The 22,725-nt window shown below is 40.3% G+C and overlaps 1 protein-coding gene and 2 pseudogenes across 3 annotated transcripts in view; 2 read left to right on the top strand and 1 right to left on the bottom strand.

Moving 5' to 3' along the window:
- Positions 1-887: 887 nt before the first annotated feature.
- The window catches only part of LOC110575009 (phosphatidylinositol 3-kinase regulatory subunit gamma), a 121,712-nt gene continuing 99,874 nt past the window's right edge, over positions 888-22,725 (top strand). For 2 of the 3 annotated variants that reach the window (XM_021683856.1, XM_021683855.1), the window contains exon 1: positions 1,577-1,762. In XM_021683856.1, coding sequence (XP_021539531.1) covers positions 1,657-1,762 — 106 coding nt within the window. In that variant the 5' untranslated portion in view covers positions 1,577-1,656. Of the gene's footprint in view, positions 898-1,576; positions 1,763-22,725 lie in introns of those variants that run through there. The other variant, XM_021683857.1, reaches the window with a different exon arrangement.
- Positions 15,637-16,076, bottom strand: LOC110575011 (annotated as a pseudogene).
- Positions 18,541-19,055, top strand: LOC110575012 (annotated as a pseudogene).

Raw genomic sequence — 22,725 nt, 5'->3', positions numbered from 1 at the left:
AGTGGGCTTAGGGACCTTTTCTTTATTTGACAACTTACCGCGCGGGGTGGGGGGCTGTCCCAGCCCAGTGAAGAGGTCTGTGGGGAGGGATTCTGCCCGGGGACTTCCTAACGACCAGAGGAGCGCACGTCCCGCCAAGTGACAGCACGCGCCCCTCTCAGTTTGCTCCCCTCCCCCGCGGCCAGTCTCCGGGCAGAGGTGTCTCGCGCCAGCTCGTCCTCCCTCCCAACCCCTCCCCCCCTCGTCCGGCCCGACCGAGCCTCAGCGGGAGCCCCGCCTGTCTCCGGGCAGCCTGAGCCCCTGAGCGCTCGCCCAGCCTGTCAGTAACCGCCGTTTGCGCTTTCTTTCTTTCTTTCTTTTTTTTTCTCCTCTTCTTTTCTTTCCCCCTCTGCCTTTGTCCCGCTTAGTAACTGGGCTCTGACCAATCGCCGGCTGGCCGGCCAGCGCCGGCTGGCTCCTGATTGGCCCGCTTGGGGCGCGCAGCCGTCTCCCGCTCCTTTGCTGGAGGAAGGCAGACAAAAGACGCAGGCTCCGGGCTCCGGCAACCCGGATCAGCCAATCACCACTCACCTTATCCTCTCTTTCTACCCCCTCCTTCCCTCTCTCCTCTCCCTCCCGGCCGGGCTCGCGTGCTCCCGGCTCTGACTCCTGGCGTGAGGCCAGCGCCCGGACCGTACCATTCTGATTGAGGCTGGGGGGGAGAGAGGATGAATGATTAAGAAGTCGAAACCCAGAGAGTGTTGGAGAGAATTGAAAGCCGAGGTGGAGGACAGTTTTCTGAACACTTTCACAGGCACCTGATAGAATCCCCAGTACATCGAGTCGGAATAGAGGGGAAGGAGCAATAGTGATGTCGCTTGTCCCCCCTGCCCGGTGTGGCTGGGTGGCGCCTCAGCGGGGGAGCGTGAGGCGGGGGAGGGTGTCCCCCTCCGCGCCGTTAAAATGAAACTCTAGTGGTTGGAGTCAGGGCAGAGCGTGAGGGGAGCCGGCACTGGCGGGCTTATTTATCGCCCGGCGGGAGCGCCCAGTCGGGTAGCGCTAACTGGACTTTCCGACGGGCCCTCATCTCGAGGCTGCAGCAGCTTCGGTTCCGAGCTTGACTGAAACGGAGCCCGAGTCCCGGCCCCTGAGGGGATCGCTCTCTGCAGACCAGTGGGACCCCGAAACTTGAACGCAATACCCACCCCCCTTTTTATGCCTTCCTTTGTCACTTCCTCACCTTTCTCCCAGCGCGTTCTTTTTCTCCCCGCTCTTCATTCTCCCTCCCTCGAAGGACACAAAAGTGGCTGCCGAAGAAAGATTTGGAGGCAGTGGGAGCTTTTCTCTTTGGAGAGCGACTGTGTGGAAGGGATTTTTGGGAAGCTGCTTTTTAACACCTCAGCCCTCTGCCCCCCCCCAAGCCTCCCTGTACCTCTCTGAGGAGAAAAGGCCCGTAGACTGAAAGTTCGGGGGGCATTTTGCTGGGTGCTGTAAGAGGAGAGGGGGGAGGACCCCATCCTCGTCCTGGTAGTTGGCTGGACTTGTACCGGCCGTTGGAAACCCCGAAGTACATATCCGTGTGGGACTTTACAGATCTATATTTTTAGATTTTTAAATATCAGATAAAAAAATATATGCTTTCTATATATTTCCTGACGACCTGCCCCTGACTGCGCGATGTACAATACGGTGTGGAGTATGGACCGCGATGACGCAGACTGGAGGGAGGTGATGATGCCCTATTCGACAGAACTGATATTTTATATTGAAATGGATCCTCCAGGTACTTGGGAGAGAAAAAGAATCTTGTGATGGGTCTGATTTGTATATAACGAGACCTTGGTGGTGTTTTCAGGGCATAAGTGTTCCTGGGAGCGCTAGGTCTGGGATGAGGGGCAGATTTGCAGTTAGAGCTGCAGTGAAACTGCTTCTGGTTTATCCGTTTAAAGTTTGCAGTTAGGACCCTGATCCTATTGTCCTGCGAGGGTGGGGGTGGGGGCTGGAGTGGGGGTGGGAGGAAAGACCCGTTTCTTTTACTTCTTTGCCTTTGCGTGTCGTTCAGGTTTTTGTTGTGCCTCCTCCCCCCCCCCCTTTTTTTCCAATTAAAGATTCTTCTACCTGCAAAGGATGCTTTATATCCGAGCCTTGAAGTCAGTCTTTCCCTTTGGGGGAATTCTTTAAAACTTGGCATTTCATACGTTTGTCTTATTTGGTTCCTGTGTTTTACATTCGTTAACTTCTGAAACTGGGTTGCCTATGTGATTATTCATTTTAAGACCCCCTTTTTCTCTTACAGAAACCAAATGCCGGTTAGTGATTTTCAGGGATTGGGCGTTTTTATTCAGTCATGGTCTTAGTCTGAGGTTTTTCTTCTCAGGATATAGTCTATCAGAGAGATCTACATGCAGTATTTTATTACTCTTTTAATTTATGGTGATTTAATTTATGGGATAGGGTTTAATGTAACTTCAATTCTTAGAGCAAAAAAAAAGGAACCTTCCTTTTTTGTGTGAATATATGTGATGTGTACATATATGTGATAGGTTTGAATACACATAATGTAAAGTATACATATATAGTATTTTTACTTCAGAGCTTTGTCTGAGACCCTTACAGACATTTTGTGTATCTGGTAGGAAAGGAAAAGGAAGGGAAAATGGAAAAGTTGGGTAGTTGTTTTTCTTTAAATTCTAACCCCATTTTATGATTTTTAGCTGTCAGATTTTCAAACCCTTTTTTGTAGCTATAGATGCTTTACGTAATGATTTTGAATAAGTAGAGGGCCTTTGTGACTCCTTATTTTTGTTGAGGTTGAATTGATTATGTCTTTTAAAAATGTGTAAATATGTTAAGCTTATAGAATAAATTGTGTGTCATTGGGGAACCTCAATTATTATAAGACTATTTTTGGAAACCTTTGAAAGGATTGGAGCCCATGCAAGTGTAATGAAGTATAACTGTCTTGTAGAATGTATATAGAAATTATTTCTTGTGTCCTTGTGAGCTGTAAATCATCCTTTGTTTTTTTTTCCAATTAGAGTGTTAAATAATGCTATATCAAAAACTCCTATTAAACCAACCTTTTTTACTCTTAATGATCACTTAACATTTTTCTCTTTTCCCTTCATTTTGGAGCCTTCTTTATTTGCTTTTGTAATTGTGACTGCAATCCAGATGCAGCTTTTCAGTGTTTTGCAAAGTTTGTAAGATTTGCCACCCATCTATTGTGTGTATTTCCCCCTTTGTTTCCCCCTAATGGTAAAGCATCATTTCTATTAGATGCATTTGTCATTCATGTAAATGGAAATTTAGTACATCATTGGGTCCTCCTGCAAAAAGTAAAGTTAATAATTCTAGATTTCTATTATAAGAATTATATATTCAAACTGCCTCAGAATCACTGTATCATAGTATCTTGCTTTGCAGACATACAAAGGGAATTTGTTGGGTGGAGAGGTGAGTAGGGAGGAGGGGAGAAAATGAAGCAGGCACTAATGTTTGAAAAATATTTTTCTATGAGGCCCACATTGGCCAAGTTGAGTTGTCCATAAGTGAATTAAAAAAAAAAGTTGACTATTATAATTATGTAGCGATGTGGGTCTTATAAGGTTGTATAGAAAATTCTGATCCAAACTTTGTGCATTTACAGAGAAATAAACTTTTGAGTTTAAAATGTTCATTCTTGGATGAAGTTTTGCATACTGAGATTCTATTCAAAATATTGGAAATATGCATATGCTGTTCTTTATTACCCATTTTGTAGCTTTAATGCAGATTATGGCTAGTTATGCCTAACAGCTTTTTGGAAGCACACTTGAATATGCTGGAATATTGCCTGTGATGCGAATGGTTTTTAATGGAAATAATATGAATGCCAGTCTTGTTTTGTGTGATAAATTAAGGTTTTGAAACATTTAAAACTAAGTAAATTATTAGTGAAGAGGTTGCAGCATGTCTTGTATCTGTCTTCTTCCTACCTCCTATCCCAGCTCAAACCTCTTATTTCCTGACTGGACTGTTTTGATAGTGTTCTAACTATTCTTACTGTTCTCCGTTTCTACTTTGTTCAATCCACAGTATTATTAAAGCACCGTCTGATGATTTGCCTTCCAGTGGTAAATCTTCAAATGACTCTGAAAACCTTCTGGTGGCTTTCCTTTGCTTATTAAAAAGAGTCCCAGATTGCTTACCTTGTCATATAAGTCCCCCACCCCCCCCTTTTTTTTTTGCTTGCAACCTAATTTTCCAGTCTGGTCTCTTCCTAGAGTCCATCACAGGTACTGTGGAAAGCTATTTTATGCTTGCTGTTTCTTGAATGTATGCTTTTTCCTCTTCCTAGGATGCTTTTCACTACCATTGGTTACTTGCTGTAATCTTACATATGTTTAAGGTCTACCCTTAGATGCCTTCTTTGCAAGGATGTATGTTTCCCGATCCCTCCTGTTAGAAGACATCCTTCCTTTCCTTTCCTTTTCTCTTCTAGCACTTCTCAGAACTTCTTTTCATTCTGTCTATGGAGTAGCTTCTGTGTTTATGTATACTCCCTCCCCCCCCCCCCCCCGGACTTGTCTTCCCATCAAGTTATGAGCTTCTTAGCTTGCTCAATTCTTGCAAGCAGTAGACAATTTAGTAAATATGTGTTGAATTAATAAATATCTAAGGAGCACCATTTCTTTCTAGCCTCTAAGTGCTTTTCTACTTACGGTCCTTGGTCACCTCATTCCTTGCCTATTGCAATAGCCTAGAGTTAAATAACTTGATTTAGACAGTTGTTGACTTAGGGCCCTTAACTGTAATATTAATATTACAGTTTTAAAAATGATTTTCATCTTCATTTAAGACTGAACCATAAATGCAAAATTGTTATCCATTATTGTTTCCAGTGGCCTCAAAAACTGTTTTCCAAAGGTGTTTCCCTCCAGCCTATTTTTTAAAAAACTACCATTACCATGCATCCTAAAGGTTTCTAATAACTGTATGGATTGCTACATCTACTGTAATTCACTGACAATGTAAGGATTGGATCCAAATGTTCGATGTCTTAATCTTTATTTCCCAGAAGCAGTAGAAATAGTGAACTGTTCAGATGAAACAAAACTTTTTATTTTGGAAATGTTAAGAGTGTGGTACAAAGAATTGCTTTTGAGTATCTTGGTTAGTCCTGTTGTGATTTGGGAATCAGGATTATTCTGTAATAGAACAGTTGCTGGGTAGGCCTCTCAAAGAGCCCTGTCTCTTGTATAGGAGCTATTGGAGGATTACAGATATACAGCTGATGATAAACTCATGCCCAAAGCTATAGACAGTGGTCTGTAGGCTAGCACTTTAGTTTTGACATTGTTTTTTTTTATTTTGGGAAGATATAACAGGTGATTTCTTTTTATAATTAATGGATACATTCTTTTAAAGATTGTCTATAGACATTTTTCTTATCAAAACAAATTTCTGAAATTATCTGTAGGGCAGCAACATCTCTTCAGTATAATTAGAAAATTAGAAGTTTTTATTGGCAAAATATAGGAAGGTCTAGAAAAGTGGTTCTCTGTTTTTTGGTCTGAGTACCCCTTTTATAATCTTAAAAATTATTGAGGATCTCAAAGAGCTATTTACTAATATTTACTCTATTAGAATAAAATTAAGAAATTTAAAAATTTGATTCATTTAAAAATAATAAAATATTACACGTTAACATCTTTTTTTTTTTTTAAAGATTTATTTATTTATTCGAGAGAGATAGAGCACCAGTAGGGAAGGGCAGAGGCAGAGGGAGAGAGAGAATCCTCAAGCACACTGCCCACTGAGCGTGTAGCCTGACAAGAGGCTTGATCCCAGGACCCTGAGATCATGACCTGAGCCATAGTCAAGAGTTGGCTGCTCAACCAACTGAGCCATCTAGGCTCCCCTAACGTAATTTATTTTAATGAAAAAATAACTATATTAAAAAGAAACAAGTGAAGAGAGTGGCCATTGTTTTATATTTTGCAAATAATTTTAATGTCTGGCATTTTAATCTTTAATGTCTGGCTTAATGGAAAACCTCTAAATTCCCATGTCTGGGGTGCCTTGGTGGCTCAGTTGGTTAAGCGTCTGCCTTCGGCTCAGGTCATGATCCCGGAGTCCTGGGACCGAGTCCCACATCTGGCTCCCTGCTCAGCAGGGAGTCCACTTCTCCCCCTGCCCTTCACCCTGTGTGCGCTTGCTCTCAAATAAAATCTTAAAAAAAAAAAAATTCCCATGTCTGCGCCTATATTCAATCTGTTGAGATACCACAGGTTTTAGCCTCTGGAAAACTCCACTATACAGATGTGAGAGAATGAGTGCAAAAGGCAAATAATGTCTTAGTAATACTATGAAAATATTTTTGGCCCCTTGGATCCTCTGAAAGGGTCTTGGAGACACGCAGGGGGTCTATTGGCTACACTTTAAGAACTAGTCTAGAAGTTACATGGTTTGTGACTATATAGTTTGATGGTCAATCTAGGAAAGTATTTTCTGACTTTTTTTGAATACAGATGAAAAGATTGTTTCAGGAAACTTACTTGCTGACTCTGGCATACTTGGTATTTTCATCCTAGTGAAATTTAGATTGACATTCTGGTGGAGAACTAGCACACTGGCCCTGTGGTTGGGGAAAATATTTGCTGAGAAACACACTGAAGAAATAGGTCACCTGCCACCATGTGGTCCTTACTGTTAGCAGGTTGGGCATTCTACTGTGGTTGAATTTTTGTAACTGAACATTTGATGGGTTATTATATAAATGCTTCTCCTGTGTGTGGTAAGATATTTTATGAGCTTAGTGTCATTTTTAAAATGATATTGTAGTGTGGGACAAATGTTAATATAATCAAATGATGGGAAAGCCATGCCAAATTTGTTTGCATCTTCTTCTTACAAAGATTAGTCATTGCTTTCATTTAACATATTATAGTTTATAGTATCCTCAGCTATATTTCATTAGAAGTATGATAATTCTCCATTTGATAATGCTTTTAAAATTCATTCTCATCATTGTTTCATGCTGAATACCTTTATATTTTTCTTAGAATATAGGAAAGATTGAACATGTTTATGGTCACCATATTTAAGAAAGTAGGTAGAAAAATAATTACAAGTATGTTTATGTGATATAATTTTATTGATGTTAAAGGGGGATGCAGTGTGAGTGAAGTAGAAAGAACACAGGCTTTGGAAACATGATAGGGCTTCCAAACCTAGCTTTGCTTCTTACCATTACCAAGGTTATATGGCTTGTACTTAACCTCTTTCTGCATTGAGAAGCAGGGTGGTAGTGCTCTTTTGTAAAATTGATTTAATACTGTACCTTTCAGAGTTTTTCTGGGGATTAGATATACTATATCAATATCTAGCACAGTGTTTGGTACATGGTATAGGCCTGATTCATTGTAGCTTATATCTTTTTTTTTTTTAGCTTATTATTATTTTTTTTAGCAATCTCTATATCCAACATGGGGCTCAAACTCACATTTCCAAGATCAAGAGTCACGTGCTTCTCTGAATGAACCAGCCAGGTGCCCCATTGTAGCTTATATCTTAAAGCATGTTGTTAACATGTAATTATCCCAAGTCTACCTCTTTGAATACTCTTGCAGTCAGAACGTTTTGAGTTATCTTGCTCCATCTTTTTCCCCTTCATCCCTGACATTTAAACTGGAGTAATTTTGTTTTTGGAAGAGTTCTCTAGGGTCTTTTTATATTATAGCTTCTCATGAGTCTATGGAAATGTCATTCCAAGTCATCCTTTCTTTTTAGTTTCTATTGCCCTGGTCTAATTCCTCATCACCACATATTTGAAGTGATTTATAATGAAGGTAATAGTTACTAACATTTGTTGAATGTATGGACCAAGCATTATGTTAAATGTTTTTACATGTACTATTACTGTTTGCCACACCAACAACCTTATAAAATAGGTACTATTATTACCTCACTTTACAGACAGGAAACTGAGACTTAGATATGTTTAATAACTTATTCAGTGCCTCACAGCTAGCAAGTAGCAGAGCAGGTCTGTCTTGCTAACACCCTGGTTCTTTTTTTTTTTTTTTAAAGATTTTATTTATTCATTTGAGACACAGAGATGCGGAGAGAGAGAGCATGAGCAGAGGGGAGACAGAGGGAGAGGGAGAAGCAGGCTCCCTGCTGAGCAGAAAGCCCGATGCGGGGCTCGATCCCAGGACCCTGGAATTATGACCTGAGCTGAAGGCAGATGCCCAACCATCTGAGCCACCCAGGTGCCCCAACACCCTGGTTCTTTTTTTTTTTTTTTTTAAAGATTTTATTTATTTATTTGAGAGAGAGAATGAGAGAGAGCACATGAGAGAGGGGAGGGTCAGAGGGAGAAGCAGACTCCCTGCCGAGCAGGAAGCCCAATGCGGGACTCGATCCAGGGACTCCAGGATCATGACCTGAGCCGAAGGCAGTCCGCGTAACCAACTGAGCCACCCAGGCGCCCAACACCCCGGTTCTTAACCAGTAAGCACCTCCTAACTGGTTGCTCTGTTTCTAATTTCTTCTTCTCTTCCCCTATAAATGTATCCAGAATTCTTCAGCCAGGTTAATCCTACTCAAATGTTATTTTGAAATAATTTTTAAATACAGGAAATAATCAGAAGCTATCCATTTCTTTTAAGCAGAGGCCATATTCTTAAACTAGGCATACATGATCTTTAGCACCAATTTACATTTCTAACTTATTAATCCTCTATTCTCATTTTTTAAAAGTAAACTCTACTCTCAACGTGGGGTTCAAACTCACAACCCCGAGATCAAGAATCACCTGCTCTACTGACTGAGACAGTCAGGTTGTCTCCCCCCCCCCCCCCCGCCCTATTCTCATTTTTACTTTTAGCCCAGTTCCTTGCTATCCACTGCATACCCTTTCCTGTTCCAATCTTCAGCCTTTTCCTTATGCTGCTGCTTATGTTAGATTATGCCCATCCCACCCCCATCTTCAAATTTGGATCCTTTGCAGGTCCCCTTTTCTTCCTCCAAAATTTCTAGCACTGAGTCCCATAATTATCTAGGACTACAGTCCATTGTTTTGATACAAAATCATGTTATGTTAAAGACATTTAGTTATTTTGTGACTATAATTTGTCTCCCCAAAACAAGATCAGTTTCTTGAGGTCAGACTATATATTTCTTTCTTTTTTCTTTTTTTTTTTCCCCCTCAAAATACCCTGTTCTCAAATATTTTATTGAAGTTGTAGGCCTGTGGATCTAACCAGCTTCATTTTGTGACTTAAGTTTTAAAATGTTGATAATATTTATTAAACAACATGTGACCTTTAAGCTTATAAAGATTATTTATTTATTTATTTTAAGATTTTATTTATTGGGATGCCTGGGTGGCTCAGTTGGTTAAGTGTCTGCCTTCAGCTCAGGTCATGATCCCAGAGTCCTGGGATCGAGCCCCACATCGGGCTCCCTGCTCAGTGGGGAGCCTGCTTCTCCCTCTGCCTGCTGCTTCCCCACCTTGTGCTAGCTCTCTCTCTCTCTTTCTGACAAATAGCGAACAAGTAAGGGGATCATCAGAGGGTGAGGGGAGAAGTAGGCTTCCCACTGAGCAGGGAGCCCGATGTGGGGCTGGATCCCAGGACCCTGGGATCATGACCTGAGGCGAAGGCAGACGCTTAAGCAACTGAGCCACCCACGTGCCCCAAGATAATTTATTCTAACAAGGGAAATAATGAAAAAGTACAATCCTTAATGTTAGCAAAATTTTATGGTTTTGAGTTAGTCATTTTTGAAATTTTGAAGAATTAGAAGTGAGTAGTAAATTTTGAAAGTTTGTTAGGCTAGTTGTACACAGCACTGTGCCAAATGTAGATTTAAATTACCCAATGTGTTATACCAGTTAAATTTAGAATGTGTAGGACTTGATTTGGGATAACAAGGTAAGGTCAGCCAAGTAGCCTCATAAGATTAGTTTCCAAATTGTTTGCCGATATATGATCTATTTGTTGTTCTTTGTGAATATTTGTAAATTCATATAAAGTAAGAGGGTTATCTTTTTTTTAATATAAAAGAGTCAGTAGGCTACGTCCAGCCTGCCACATCCTACCATTTTGCATGTGTCTTGTCAATATAAAAACTGCCCTGTGCCCTGTGAATATAAGCAACACAAAGCTAAAGTCAATACCATGATGTCATACCATCTACCATTATCCAGCCTTGGATTGTTTGTGGGCCAGATTGTTTACCTCTGTCTAAGGGTATAGGGCAACAAATCAAGAGCTTGTGTCTGTGTCATCTTAAATACTTTATAGTTTTTGTTTTTAAACCTAAGAAAAAGTAAATTCAATCACAAATCAAAATTTAAAATTTGTGTATAAATTGTTTTGGAGAATACCTTATTGAAATGAATTGTTTATGCTTGAAAAATACCACTTTGGAGTTTTTTTTTCATGTGCACTGTTCTTTTTAACTTTCTAACTCCACAAGAACACTTAGTATAGTATAATTCATATTGAATTTCTAATACGCATTTGTGGAATTAACCACGAACCTTTTTTTTTTTACTTTAAAGATTTTATCTTTAGGTAATTTCTACACTCAGTGTGGGGCTCAAACTCAACCCCAATATCAAGAGTTGCACACTCCACAACTGAGCCAGCCAGGCATCCCAACCACAAACTTTTTTTGAGTTCTGGGATATCTTTCATAAAAAAATACTATATTTTCAGCTACAAGCAGCAGGAATCTAATTCAAAATGGATTAAGAAATAAGAAATTTTATCTTCTCATATGAGCAGCTTCAGGTGTTGGTTGATTACATCAGTTCAACGATGCCAGTGAAATCTCATATTCTTTCCACTGTTCAGTCTGCTCTCCTTGGAATTGGCTTCATCCACAGACTAGTAGCAAAATGGTATAGTGATTCCAGGTGTCATATCCATACAGAAGAACTTTTTTTTTTATAAATACAATTGACCAAAAATTTTTAAGATTATTCTAGTATAGTTAACATATAATGTCATATTGGTTTCAGGTGTACAATATAGTGATTCAACAATTCTATATACCTACCCAAGAACTTCTAAAAGAAGAAAGGGGTATCTTCCTGTGCTTCTTTACAGAGAGAAAAAACTTTCTCTAAAAACTTCTAGCAGACTTCTTTCACATCTTTTTGGCCAGAATTGAGTCCTATGCTTATTCCTGACTCAATCAGTAGTGACTACCCTTGAACTAATCATGGCCATGCCTGAATTTGGGAGTGGTAAAAACTTCCCCTGAGGTTTTGTATTGGGGAGGGATTCTGTTAGGAAGGAAGGAGGGGATGAATGCTAGCTAGGTAGATAATAGTGGCCATTTTGGAAAGTAGTTTGGAGAACCATACCTCCTTCCAGAGTTCTTTGTGTTTGTAAATAAAAAGAATTAGCATTTTTTTTTCCTTTTTCAAAACTGTAATCTAGTTGTGGGAAATAGTTTCCTTATTCTAAATTGGAATTCACAGGGTCACATAGTACTGAGAGTTAATATAAAGTTAAGCAGTCATGCTTGATTTCGGCTTGCGTCATGATCTCAGGGTCCTGGGATTGAGCCCCACATTGGGCTCCATGCTCAGCGGGGCAGGGGGAGTGTCTGCTTGAGGATTCTCTCCCTTCCTCTCCTCCTCCCCCTGCTCACGTTTTCTCTCTCTCCAAAATAAATAATATATATTTTTAAAAAGACAGGTCTTTTTGTCAGTTGCTTACTAGAAGATGAGGAAGCTAACTTCTCTGGTTGACCATTTCCTTATTTGAAGCATGTAGGTATTGGGAATAGAGTATATTAGTGTGTCAGTTAATGAGTATGAGAGAACATTTTGCCAAACCATAAAGTCCACATTCCAAAGTTTAGTAAGTTAAGTAATAAGCTTGACCTGTGTCATGATTTATGATTTGAATGACTAGCCTTAAAAATTAGGACACTACTGGGGTGCCTGGGTGGCTCAGTCGTTAAGCATCTGCCTTCAGCTCAGGTCACGATCCCAGGGTCCTGGAATCGAGCCCTGCCTCGGGCTCCCTGCTCTGCAGGAAGCCTGCTTCTCCCTCTCCCACTCCCCCTGCTTGTGTTCCCTCTCTCTCTGTCAAATAAATAAAATCTTAAAAAAAAAAAATTAGGACACTACTTTAACCTATAGATCATGTCTTTCTTTCTTTTTTTTTTTTTTTTTAAAGATTTTTTTTATTTATTCATGAGAGAGAGAGAGGCAGAGGGAGAAGCAGACTTCCCACAGAGCGGGGAGCCCGATGCGGGACTCGATCCCAGGACTCCAGGACCATGACCTGAGCCGAAGGCAGACGCTTAACCATCTGAGCCACCCAGGCGCCCAGATCATGTCTTTCAATTAAAATGTACTGTAGCTAAGTATTGAATTTTCAGTATAAATTGTATAGTGGGATGGTTAAGAGCGCTGTCTCTGGAATCAGACTGCCTGAGTTTAGATTGTGTCTCTGCCACTTTCTAGTATGTGTTGTTGGGCAACTTATATTTTCTGTGTTTTGGTTTCTTCACCCCCAAATTAGGGCTGATAACGGTCCCTACTTCAATGGGATTGTTGTGAGGATTTAGTAAATTCATAACTGTAAAGCACTTAACTTGGTGCCTGGAACATATTAAACACCCATAGATTTTTTAAAGATTTTATTCATTTGACACAGAGAGAGCGTGTGCGCACAAGCAGGGGGAGTGGCAGGCAGAGGGAGAAGCAGGCTCCCCACAGAGCAGGGTGAGCCCAATGTGGGACTCGATCCCAGGACCCCGGGATCATGACCTGAGCCAAGGGCAGTTGCTTAACCAACTGAACCACCCAGGTACCCCCCATAAATGTTTTTGTTCATGTATTAATTCATGTTTTTCAACAAATATTTGATGGTCAGGCACTGTTCTAGGTATAACAATGAACAGAACAGCAAAACTTGATAAATTCATGAAATGTTTTAAGGGAGGGGAGAAAGTAGAGAATAAACAAATTTATGGGGTATCAGGGTGGCTCAGTTGGTTAAGCGTCTGACTTTGGCTCAGGTCATGATCTCAGGTCCTGGGATTGAGCCCTGAATCAGGCTCCCTGCTCACTCTCTCAAATAAATAAAATCTTTAAAAAAAATTGTAACATGCTATTTAGGGGTGCCTGGGGGGCTCAGTTGGTTAAGCGGCTGCCTTTGGCTCTGGTCATGATCCCAGGGTCCTGGGATCAAGCCCCATGTGGGATTCCCTGCTCAGCGGGGAGCCTGCTTTTCCCGCTTCCCCTGCTTGTATACACACACACACACTCTCTCTCTCTCTCTCTCGATCTCTCAAAATCTTAAAAAAAAAAAAAGTCATAACATGCCTCTTAAAAAAACAAAACCCCCCACAAATTTATAAGTAAAATACATAGTGATGGTTATAAATAATAGGGAAAAAAAGCAGAGAAGGAAAATAGGGTTGGGAGGGAGGGGGCATTATTTTATTTTTACTTTTTTTAAAGTTTTTTTAAGATTTGTATTTTTATTTGACAGAGACAGCATAGAGGGAACACAGCAGGGGGAATGGGAGAGGGAGAAGCAGGCTTCCCGCTGAGCAGGGAGCCTGATGCAGGGCTTGATCCCAGGACCTTGGGATCATGCTTAACATGGATTCCAGATGCTTAACAACTGAGCCACCCAGGTGCTCCTTTTTTAAAAAATTTAATTTAGGGGCGCCTGGGTGGCTCAAACGGGTAAGCGTCTGCCTTCGGCTCAGGTCATGATCCCAGAGTCCTAGGATCGAGTCCTGCATCGGGCTCCCTGCTCCTTGGGAGCCTGCTTCTCCCTCTGCTTCTCTCTCTGTCTCTCATGAATAAATAAAATCTTTAAAAAAAAAAATTTAATTTAAATTTCAGTTAACATATAGTGTAATATTAGTTTCAGGTGTACAATATAGTGATTCAGCTCTTCCATACAACACTCGGTGCTCATCACAAGGGTCTTCCTTAATCCCCATCACCTATTTAACTCATCCTCCTGCCCACCTCCCCCCTAGTAACCCATCCATTTGTTCTCTATAGTTAAGAGTCTGTTTCTCGGTTTGGCTCTCTTTTTATCCCTTTGCTTGTTTCTTTTGTTTCTTAAATTCCACGTGAATGAAATCATATGTGTTTGTCTTTCTCTGACTTACTTTGCTTAGCATAATACTCTCTAGCTTTATCCATGTCATTGCAAATGGCAAGATTTCATTACTTTTTATGGTTAATAATCCATAGTGTGTGTGTATCACATCTTCTTTAGCCATTCATCAATCATTGGACACTTGGGCTGATGCCATAATTTGGCCAATATAGATAATGATGCTATAAACATTGGGGTGCGTGTATTGCTCTGATTTAGTATTTTTGTATTCTTTGGGTAAACACCTAACAGTGCAATTGCTGGGTCATAAGGTAGTTCTATTTTTAACTGTCTGAGGAACGTCTGTACGGTTTTCCACAGTGGCTGTACCAGTTTGCATTCCCATTTCCCAACAAAAGTGCAAGAGGGTTCCCCTTTCTCTACATCCTCACCACCACCTGTTATTTCTTGTGTTTTTGATTTTAGCCATCCTGACAGGTGTGAGGTGATATCATAGTTTTGATTTGTATTTCCCTGGTGGTCAGTGAAAGACATTCCATGCTCCTGGATTGGAAGGACAAATATTGTTAAAATGTCTATACTACCCAAAGCAATCTATACATTTAATGCAATCCCTATCAAAATACCAACAGCATTTTTCACAGAGCTGGAACAAACAATCCTAAAATGTGTATATGGAAGCACAAAAGACCCCGAATTTAGCCAAAGCAACCTTGAAAAAGAAAAGCAAAGTTGGAGGCATCACAATTCTGGACTTCAAGTTATATTACAAAGCTGTGGTGATCAAAACAGTATGGTACTGACACAAAAATAGACACATAGATCAATGGAACAGAATAGAAAACCCAGAAATGAACCCACAACTATATGGTCAATTAATCTTCAACAAAGCAGGAAAGAATATCCAATGGGAAAAGGACAGTCTCTTCAACAAATGGTTGGGAAAACTGGACAGCAACATGCAAAAGGATGAGAGTGGACCACTATACCATATACAAAAATAAATTCAAAATGGATTAAAGACCTCAATGTGAGACCTGAAACCATAAAACTCCTAGAAGAGAACACAGGCAGTAACTTTTTTGACATTAGCTGTAGCAACTTCTTTCTAGGCATGTCCCCGAGGCAAGGGAAACAAAAGCAAAAATAAACTATTGGGACTATATCAAAATAAAAAGCTTCTGCACAGTAAAGGAAACAATAAAACTAAAAGGTAACCAACAGAATGGGAGAAGATATTTGTAAATGACACATCTGATAAAGCATTCCTATCTAAAATATATAAAGAACTTCTAAAACTCAATACCCAAAAAACAAACAATCCAGTTAAAAAGTGGGCAGAACAGACATTTCTCCAAGGAAGATAACCAGATGGCCAACAGACACATGGAAAGATGTTCAACATCACTGATCATCAGGGAAATGCAAATCAAAACCATGATGAGATATCACCTCACACCTGTCAGAATGACTACAATCAACAACACAAGGAGTACTATTTTATTTCATTGTATTTTTTTAAAGCACTTGTTAGCATTTAATGAACCCCCCCCATGCGGCTTTAAGCTACTAGAACGGAGGCTCCCCCGATACCCTTAATCTTCTCCTCTGCTCTTCTACTGAAGAATTTGGGCTTCATGATGACAGGCTGTTTTGGGAGTTTTCCCTTTTCCAAAACTTAGTAGTAGCCCGATCGCACCACGCAATGATAGGAGCAGCTCCAGTCTTGTTTTTGGCGGCATTTACCCGTGTCTGCTCACTGACCAAGGTCCACAGTTTATCAAGGTTGACAGTTGGGCAGAAGCTCTGGTTCCTCTTTAAGTGGTAATGTCTCATACCAACTTTTCCAAAGTAACCTGGGTGATATTTGTCGAAGTTGATCCTGTGATGATGCATGCCATCAGCATTACCCCGGCCTCCTGGGTGCTTCCGATGCTTGCCGATGCGGCCGTGGCTCACATGGCCCCGAAGTTTCTGGGTCTTCCTCAGTCTGGATGGCATGTCGGCAGCCCAGATGGAAAAAAGGAGTACTATTTTAAATAGGAGGACAGGGAGGGCCTGACTTGAAGTAAGGGAGCAAGGCACATAGATCTTTGGGAAGTGTGAGGTTGGGGAATGTGCCAGGTGGAGGGAATACCAGATGGCTTACTATGAGGAAGGAGCATCTCTGTCTTGTGTTCAGGGATCATCTAGGAGACTAGTGTAGCTGGAGTGGAATAAGGGAAAAGTAATGAAGATGAGTAGGTGCCTCTGGCTGGCTCAGACAGAAGAGCATGTGACTCTTGCTCTTGGGGTCGTGAGTTCGAGCCCTTGTTGGGTGTAGAGATTATTTAAATAAATAAAAATTTAAAAAAATGTGATATGTATTTAAAAAAAATGAAAACAAGTAATGTGGGTGGCAGGGAAGACCATATAGGACATTGTAAGAACTTGGCTTTTAAAAACTTGACTGAGATGAGAAGCCATCCAAGTGTATTAAACAGTGATGTATTATGATCCTTGGCTTAAAAGGATCATTCGGGCTGCTGGTGGAGGATAGGAAAAGGTGGAGAAAGTGGTTAGGAGGCTACTGAAGTAAACAAGCTGAGGGATGATGGTGCCTTGGACAAGGGTGGAAGCTCCAGAGGTAGAAAAAAGTAGCTGGATTCTGAACATTATTATTAGTTATATTAACTATTTTATAATTTCTTAGCTTTATATTTCACCATATGGTTTAATAATTAAAAGATTTAACTTTTAAAATAATGCCAAACCATTTTTATATTTTTTAATGTATTTTTCTCTTTTTTAAGATTTATTAGAGAGCAAGCTTGGGGGACAGGAACAGAGGGAGAGGAAGAGAGAATCTCAAGCAGACTCCCTGCAGAGCACGGAGCCTGACACAGGGCTAGATTGCAGGAACCTGAGACCATGAGCTGAAACCAATAGTTGAATGCTTAACTGACTGAGCCACCCAGATGCCCCATTTTTCTCTTTTTTAAAGTGTTATGATTTCTGATCTCTGACATCTGGGTGTAAAGCAGCATAATCTGTGGAGTTAGTTACTTGATAAAGACCTTGTCATGAGTTACTTTTATGAACATTACTGTATAAATCTGGACTGTACTATAATTTACTTTCAAAAGTAACTTTGGAAAGGAAGCTATCTTAAGGTTTTTAGTTTCTGGGGCACCTGGGTGGCTCAGTTGTTAAGCATCTGCCTTCAGCTCAGGTCATGATCCCAGAGTCCTGGGATTGAGCCCCTCATCGGGCTTCCTGCCCAGTGGGAAGCCTACTTCTCCCTTTCACACCCCCGTTTGTGTTCCCTCTCTCACTGTCTCTCTGTCAAATAAATAAATAAAATCTTATATATATATATATATAAAAAAAAAGGTTCTTAGTTTCTATGGTGGGCTCTGAAGGGGAGAGGAAATTTTTTTTAAAAGATTTTATTTTTAACTAATCTCTACACCCAAAGGGGTGGGGCTCGAACTCACAACCCCAAGATCAAGAGTCGCATGCTCTACTGACTGAGCCAGCCAGGTACCCCAAGGGGAGAAGAAATTAAAGAGAATTAAAGTCATGCCATACATGTTTCATTTTATTTTATGTGCTAAAGTTGTTGGTATTTTAGAATAATTAAACTATATTTATGTGGTTTTATTAGTGTAATGCTTAAGTGCTTGAGTATAGAGAATGCTATAAAATAGGGAAGTGTTGCTCACTGTTTAGGAGCTCTAGACTCAGATTGCTTGAATTTCCAATTCTAGCCCTGTCTACTTACAGTTTGTGACCCTGGACAGTTTCCTAATCTGTATAGCAGGAAGAAGAATATTAACCCCATTGTAAGGCTATTGAGAGAATTATATGAATTAGTACATGTAAGACCCTTAGTGCAGGTATCTATTGTTTTATTATTTTCATTATTAACCTGGGATGTTTTGTGATATATCTCCTCTCTTCCATTCAGAGGAAGCACCAGCCTAACATTTCAGTTAGGTTGAAAAGTAATTTAAATCTTTATTCCAGCCTCTCAAAAATGCCAAAGGGGATAACATTCATACCATACTGTAATACTACTTAAAATCTGATTTCTCCATTTTTGATCAATGTCTTTGCATGGTTAATCCCAGACTTCCTTTTCTTTTTTAAAACTTGCCAAACTCATAATTTGAATGGTCTCGTTCTTTTTATCTTTTCCTCCCTTTCTCAAATTTATTCTTCCCTTTTCCGGGAGTATCCATCTTCCTTTAACTCTCTCCTTTGCCTGTTTGCGCGCTTTAGTTCAGACATTAGTTCAGGACTTGGCTTAATGGCCTGGCCATTAAGATTATTGCATTCACCTGACCTCAGTGATTAGGGCAGCCATCTTTGTAAACAATCAATGCACATTACTATACATTACTATTTACTGTCCTGGCTATTGATAAAAGATGGCATAATTCTGGTCTTTAAGAAGCTCAGACTAGGCTTTCCTTTCCGATCTGCCATCTGCGGTGGAACCGCCTCCAAGATGCAGATTTTCGTGAAAACCCTTATGGGGAAGACCATCACTCTTGAGGTTGAACCCTCGGATACAATAGAAAATGTAAAGGCCAAGATTCAGGATAAGGAAGGAATTCCTCCTGATGAGCAGGGACTGATCTCAGCAAAGGCACGCACTTTGACTACAACATTCAAAAGTAGTCCACTCTTCATCTTGTGTTGAGACTTCGTGGTGGTGCTAAGAAAAGGAAGAAGTCTTATACCACTCCCAGGAAGAATAAGCATAAGAGAAAGAAGGTTAAACTGGCCATCCTGAAATACTATAAGGTGGATGAGAATGGCAAAATCAGTCGCCTTCATCGGGCGTGCCCTTCAGATGAGCATGGTGCTGGAATTTTCATGGCTAGCCACTTCGACAGACGTTATTGTGGCAAATGTTGTCTGACTTATTGCTTCAACAAACCAGAAGACAAGTAATTGTATATGGGTTAATAATAAAAGACATGAACTAACATTTAAAAAAAAAGCTCAGACTAATTGAGGAATACCAACGTGTAAACAAATGCGTGTAGTATTTCTCTTTATAACTCCCTCCCTTTCTCCTGGCTTCCATCTAATACACATTTCCATTATATACTGTATTACTTCCTTTGTAATACTTAACCACATTTATTATCAGTTGTTTAATGTCTTTAGTCCTCATTAGATTATAAATTCCATCAGGATAAGGACTATAATTAACTGTTGGATCTCTAGTACCTAGCACTGTGGCACATAGAGGTGCTCCGTAAATGTGGGTTGAATGAATGTTTTAACTGTAGTAATAGAAAAATATAGAAAGTGAAGAGGGAATGATTGGTTTACTGATGGGGTAGTGGAGACGTAACAGCCTCGATAAATGCACAGGATTGTTGAAACACCTTGGTGTATTTTGGGAACTGTAAGTAATTCACTTTTGTTGAAACATGATGTATGAAGTGGGAAGTGGTGGTAGATGAATCTGGAGAGAGGGTGAAGGCCAAATCATGAAGAGCCCTGAATGCTACACCTACAGGTTGGGGAGCCATTGACTGGTTTTTAAGTAGGGAAAAGAATATATTAGCTGCAAAAGTGATATATGGATTGGAGGAGAATGAGATTAAAGAACAGAAACTGGTTAGGAGGCTATTTCAGTACAGATGAAAGATACTATGAAAGCCTAAGGTGAAAAAGAAAAATATGGAAGAAGCGAGGAGATGGAGACCTGGTGTGCAGAATTCATGTGGACTCATGGAGATTTCCACTGTAAATTTAATTTTGTTTTAGCAGTAGAGACATTGTATTAGCCACTTTTTTTTTTTTAAATTTTATTTATTTGACAGAGAAAGACACAGTGAGAGAGGAAACACAAGCAGGGGGAGTGGGAGAGGGAGAAGCAGGCTCCCCGCTGAGCAAGGAGCCCAGTGTGGGGTTCGATCCCAGGGCCCCAGGACCATGACCCAAGCCAAAGGCAGATGCTTAATGACTGAGCCACCCAGGAGCCCCCCCCCCTTTTTTTTAGAGTTAAAAGATTTTTAAAGTAATCTCTACCACCCAGCTTGGGGGTTGAACTCACAACCCGAGATCAAAAGTCCCACACTCCACCAACTGAGTTAGGCAGGTGCCCCTGTATTAGCCAGTGTTTTTTTTTCTTTTTTTTTATATAATTTTTTTTTTTTATTTTTTAGAAGATTTTATTTATTTGACAGAGACAGAGATAGCAAGAGCAGGAACACAAGCAGGGGGAGTGGGAGAGGGAGAAGCAGGCTTCCCGCTGAGCGGGGAGCCTGATGCAGGGCTCGATCCCAGAATCCCGGGATCATGACCTGAGCCGAAGGCAGACGCTTAACGACTGAGCCACCCAGGCGCCCCTTTTTTTTCTCTTTAATATTTTATTTATTTGACAGAGGCAGAGAGAGAGAGAGAGAGAGTACAAGCAGAGGGTGTGGCAGGCAGAGGAAGAAGCAGACTCCCTGCAAAGCAGGGAGCCTGATAAGGGGCTTGATCCCAGGACCCTGAAATCATGACCTGAGCTGAAGGCAGACGCTTAACCAACTGAGCCACCCAGGCGCCCCTCTATTAGCCAATCTTAACTACTGATCCCTAGTTCTGCATCCACACCCACTTAATATTTGTAACTGGACATTGTATTTTTATTTAATTTTCTAATCATTAAAAAAGAGAACCCCCCCAAAAGCCTAAGATAAGGTAGTAGTAGTGAGAATAAATAGAATTGTTTAAAAAGTAGAATTGATGGAACTTAAGACTATCCTGAGAAAAATGAAAGAATCTAGAAAGACTTTTAGTTTTCTGGCTTGGGAGATGATGGTACTATAAACCAAGAGACACAGTTTAAGAAGGAAGGACAGGTTTGGATCATATGGCTTCTTAAATCAAAATGAGGCAGACGTGAATTGGAAAAGATTTTCTCCTTTTGGAGGAGTTCTTTTTCTCTTAGGCTTTATTGGGGAAGGAAAAGGGAACAGTTTTTACTGCTTCTAGGTTTGAAACCTAGAGCAGATAGTAGTAAATCAGATACTATTAAGTTCCTAAAGGTGTGGGAGAGATTGCAGTGGGTCCTTGACTACTCCCAGGGTATTAGTTGCTGAGGTCGATTTAAATTTCCAGAAGTGGGGCACCTGGCTGGCTCAGTTGGTAGAGCATGGGACTCTTGATCTTGGAGTCATGAGTTCGAGCCCCACATTAGGGCTAAAGTTGACTAAAAAAAAAAATTTCCAGATGTTTAATTTGCTTCATCTTATTTAAGCAGCTTTTTGAAAGCAAGTGGGCATAAACTTTATTTTGTATGTTCTTTTTAAAAGTTTGTATTTAAATTGCAGTTAGTTCACATACAGTGTAAAATTCATTTTAGGTATGTTATATAGTGGTTTCGTACTTTCATACATCACCTAGTGCTTATCACAGTGGTGCATTTCTTAATCCCCATCACCTGTTTAACCCATCCCCCTGCCCAACTCCCTTCTGGTAACCATCAGTTTGTTCTCTGAGTCTGTTTCTTGGTTTGCCTCTTTCTCTCTTTTTTCCCCCCTTTGCTCATTTGTTTTGTTTCTTAAATTCCACATATGAGTGAAATCATACGGTATTTGTCTTTGACTTATTTAGCATAATACTCTCTAGCTCCATCCATGTTGTTGTAAATGGCAAGATTTCATTCTTTTTTATGGCTGAATAATATTTCATTGTATATATATAGTGCATCTTCTTCATCCACTCATCAATCGGTGGACACTTGGGCGGATTCCATAATTTGGTTATTATAGATAATTCTGCTGTAATCATCGAGAAGCATGTATCCCTTTGAATTAGTATTTTTGTATTATTTGGGTAAATACCTAACAGTGCAATTGTTGGATTGTAGGGTAGTTCTATTTTTAACTTTTTGAGGGACCCCTATATTGTTTTTCACAATGGTTGCACCAGGTTGCATTCCCACCAACAGCGCAAAAGGGTTCCCTTTTCTCCACTTTCACACCAACATCTGTTGTTTCTTTTGTTGTTGATTGTAGCCATTCTGACAGGTGTGAGGTGATATCTCATCATGGTTTTGATTTGCATTTCCCTGATGATCAGTGATGTTGAACATCTTTCCATGTGTCTGTTGGCCATCTGGATATCTTCTTGGAGAAATGTCTGTTCTGCCCACTTTTTAACTGGATTGTTTGTTTTTTGGGTATTGAGTTTTAGAAGTTCTTTATATATTTTAGATAGGAATGCTTTATCAGATGTGTCATTTGCAAATATCTTCTCCCATTCTGTTGGTTACCTTTTAGTTTTATTGTTTCCTTTACTGTGCAGAAGCTTTTTATTTTGATATAGTCCCAATAGTTTATTTTTGCTTTTGTTTCCCTTGCCTCGGGGACATGCCTAGAAAGAAGTTGCTACAGCTAATGTCAAAAAAGTTACTGCCTGTGTTCTCTTCTAGGAGTTTTATGGTTTCAGGTCTCACATTGAGGTCTTTAATCCATTTTGAATTTATTTTTGTATATGGTATAGTGGTCCACTCTCATCCTTTTGCATGTTGCTGTCCAGTTTTCCCAACCATTTGTTGAAGAGACTGTCCTTTTCCCATTGGATATTCTTTCCTGCTTTGTTGAAGATTAATTGACCATATAGTTGTGGGTTCATTTCTGGGTTTTCTATTCTGTTC

Source organism: Neomonachus schauinslandi, chromosome 4 (assembly GCF_002201575.2).
Source record: "Neomonachus schauinslandi chromosome 4, ASM220157v2, whole genome shotgun sequence".
NCBI lineage: Eukaryota > Metazoa > Chordata > Mammalia > Carnivora > Phocidae > Neomonachus > Neomonachus schauinslandi.
The sequence above is the reverse complement of the archived record's forward strand: the minus strand, read 5'-3'. Positions and strand labels throughout refer to the sequence as shown.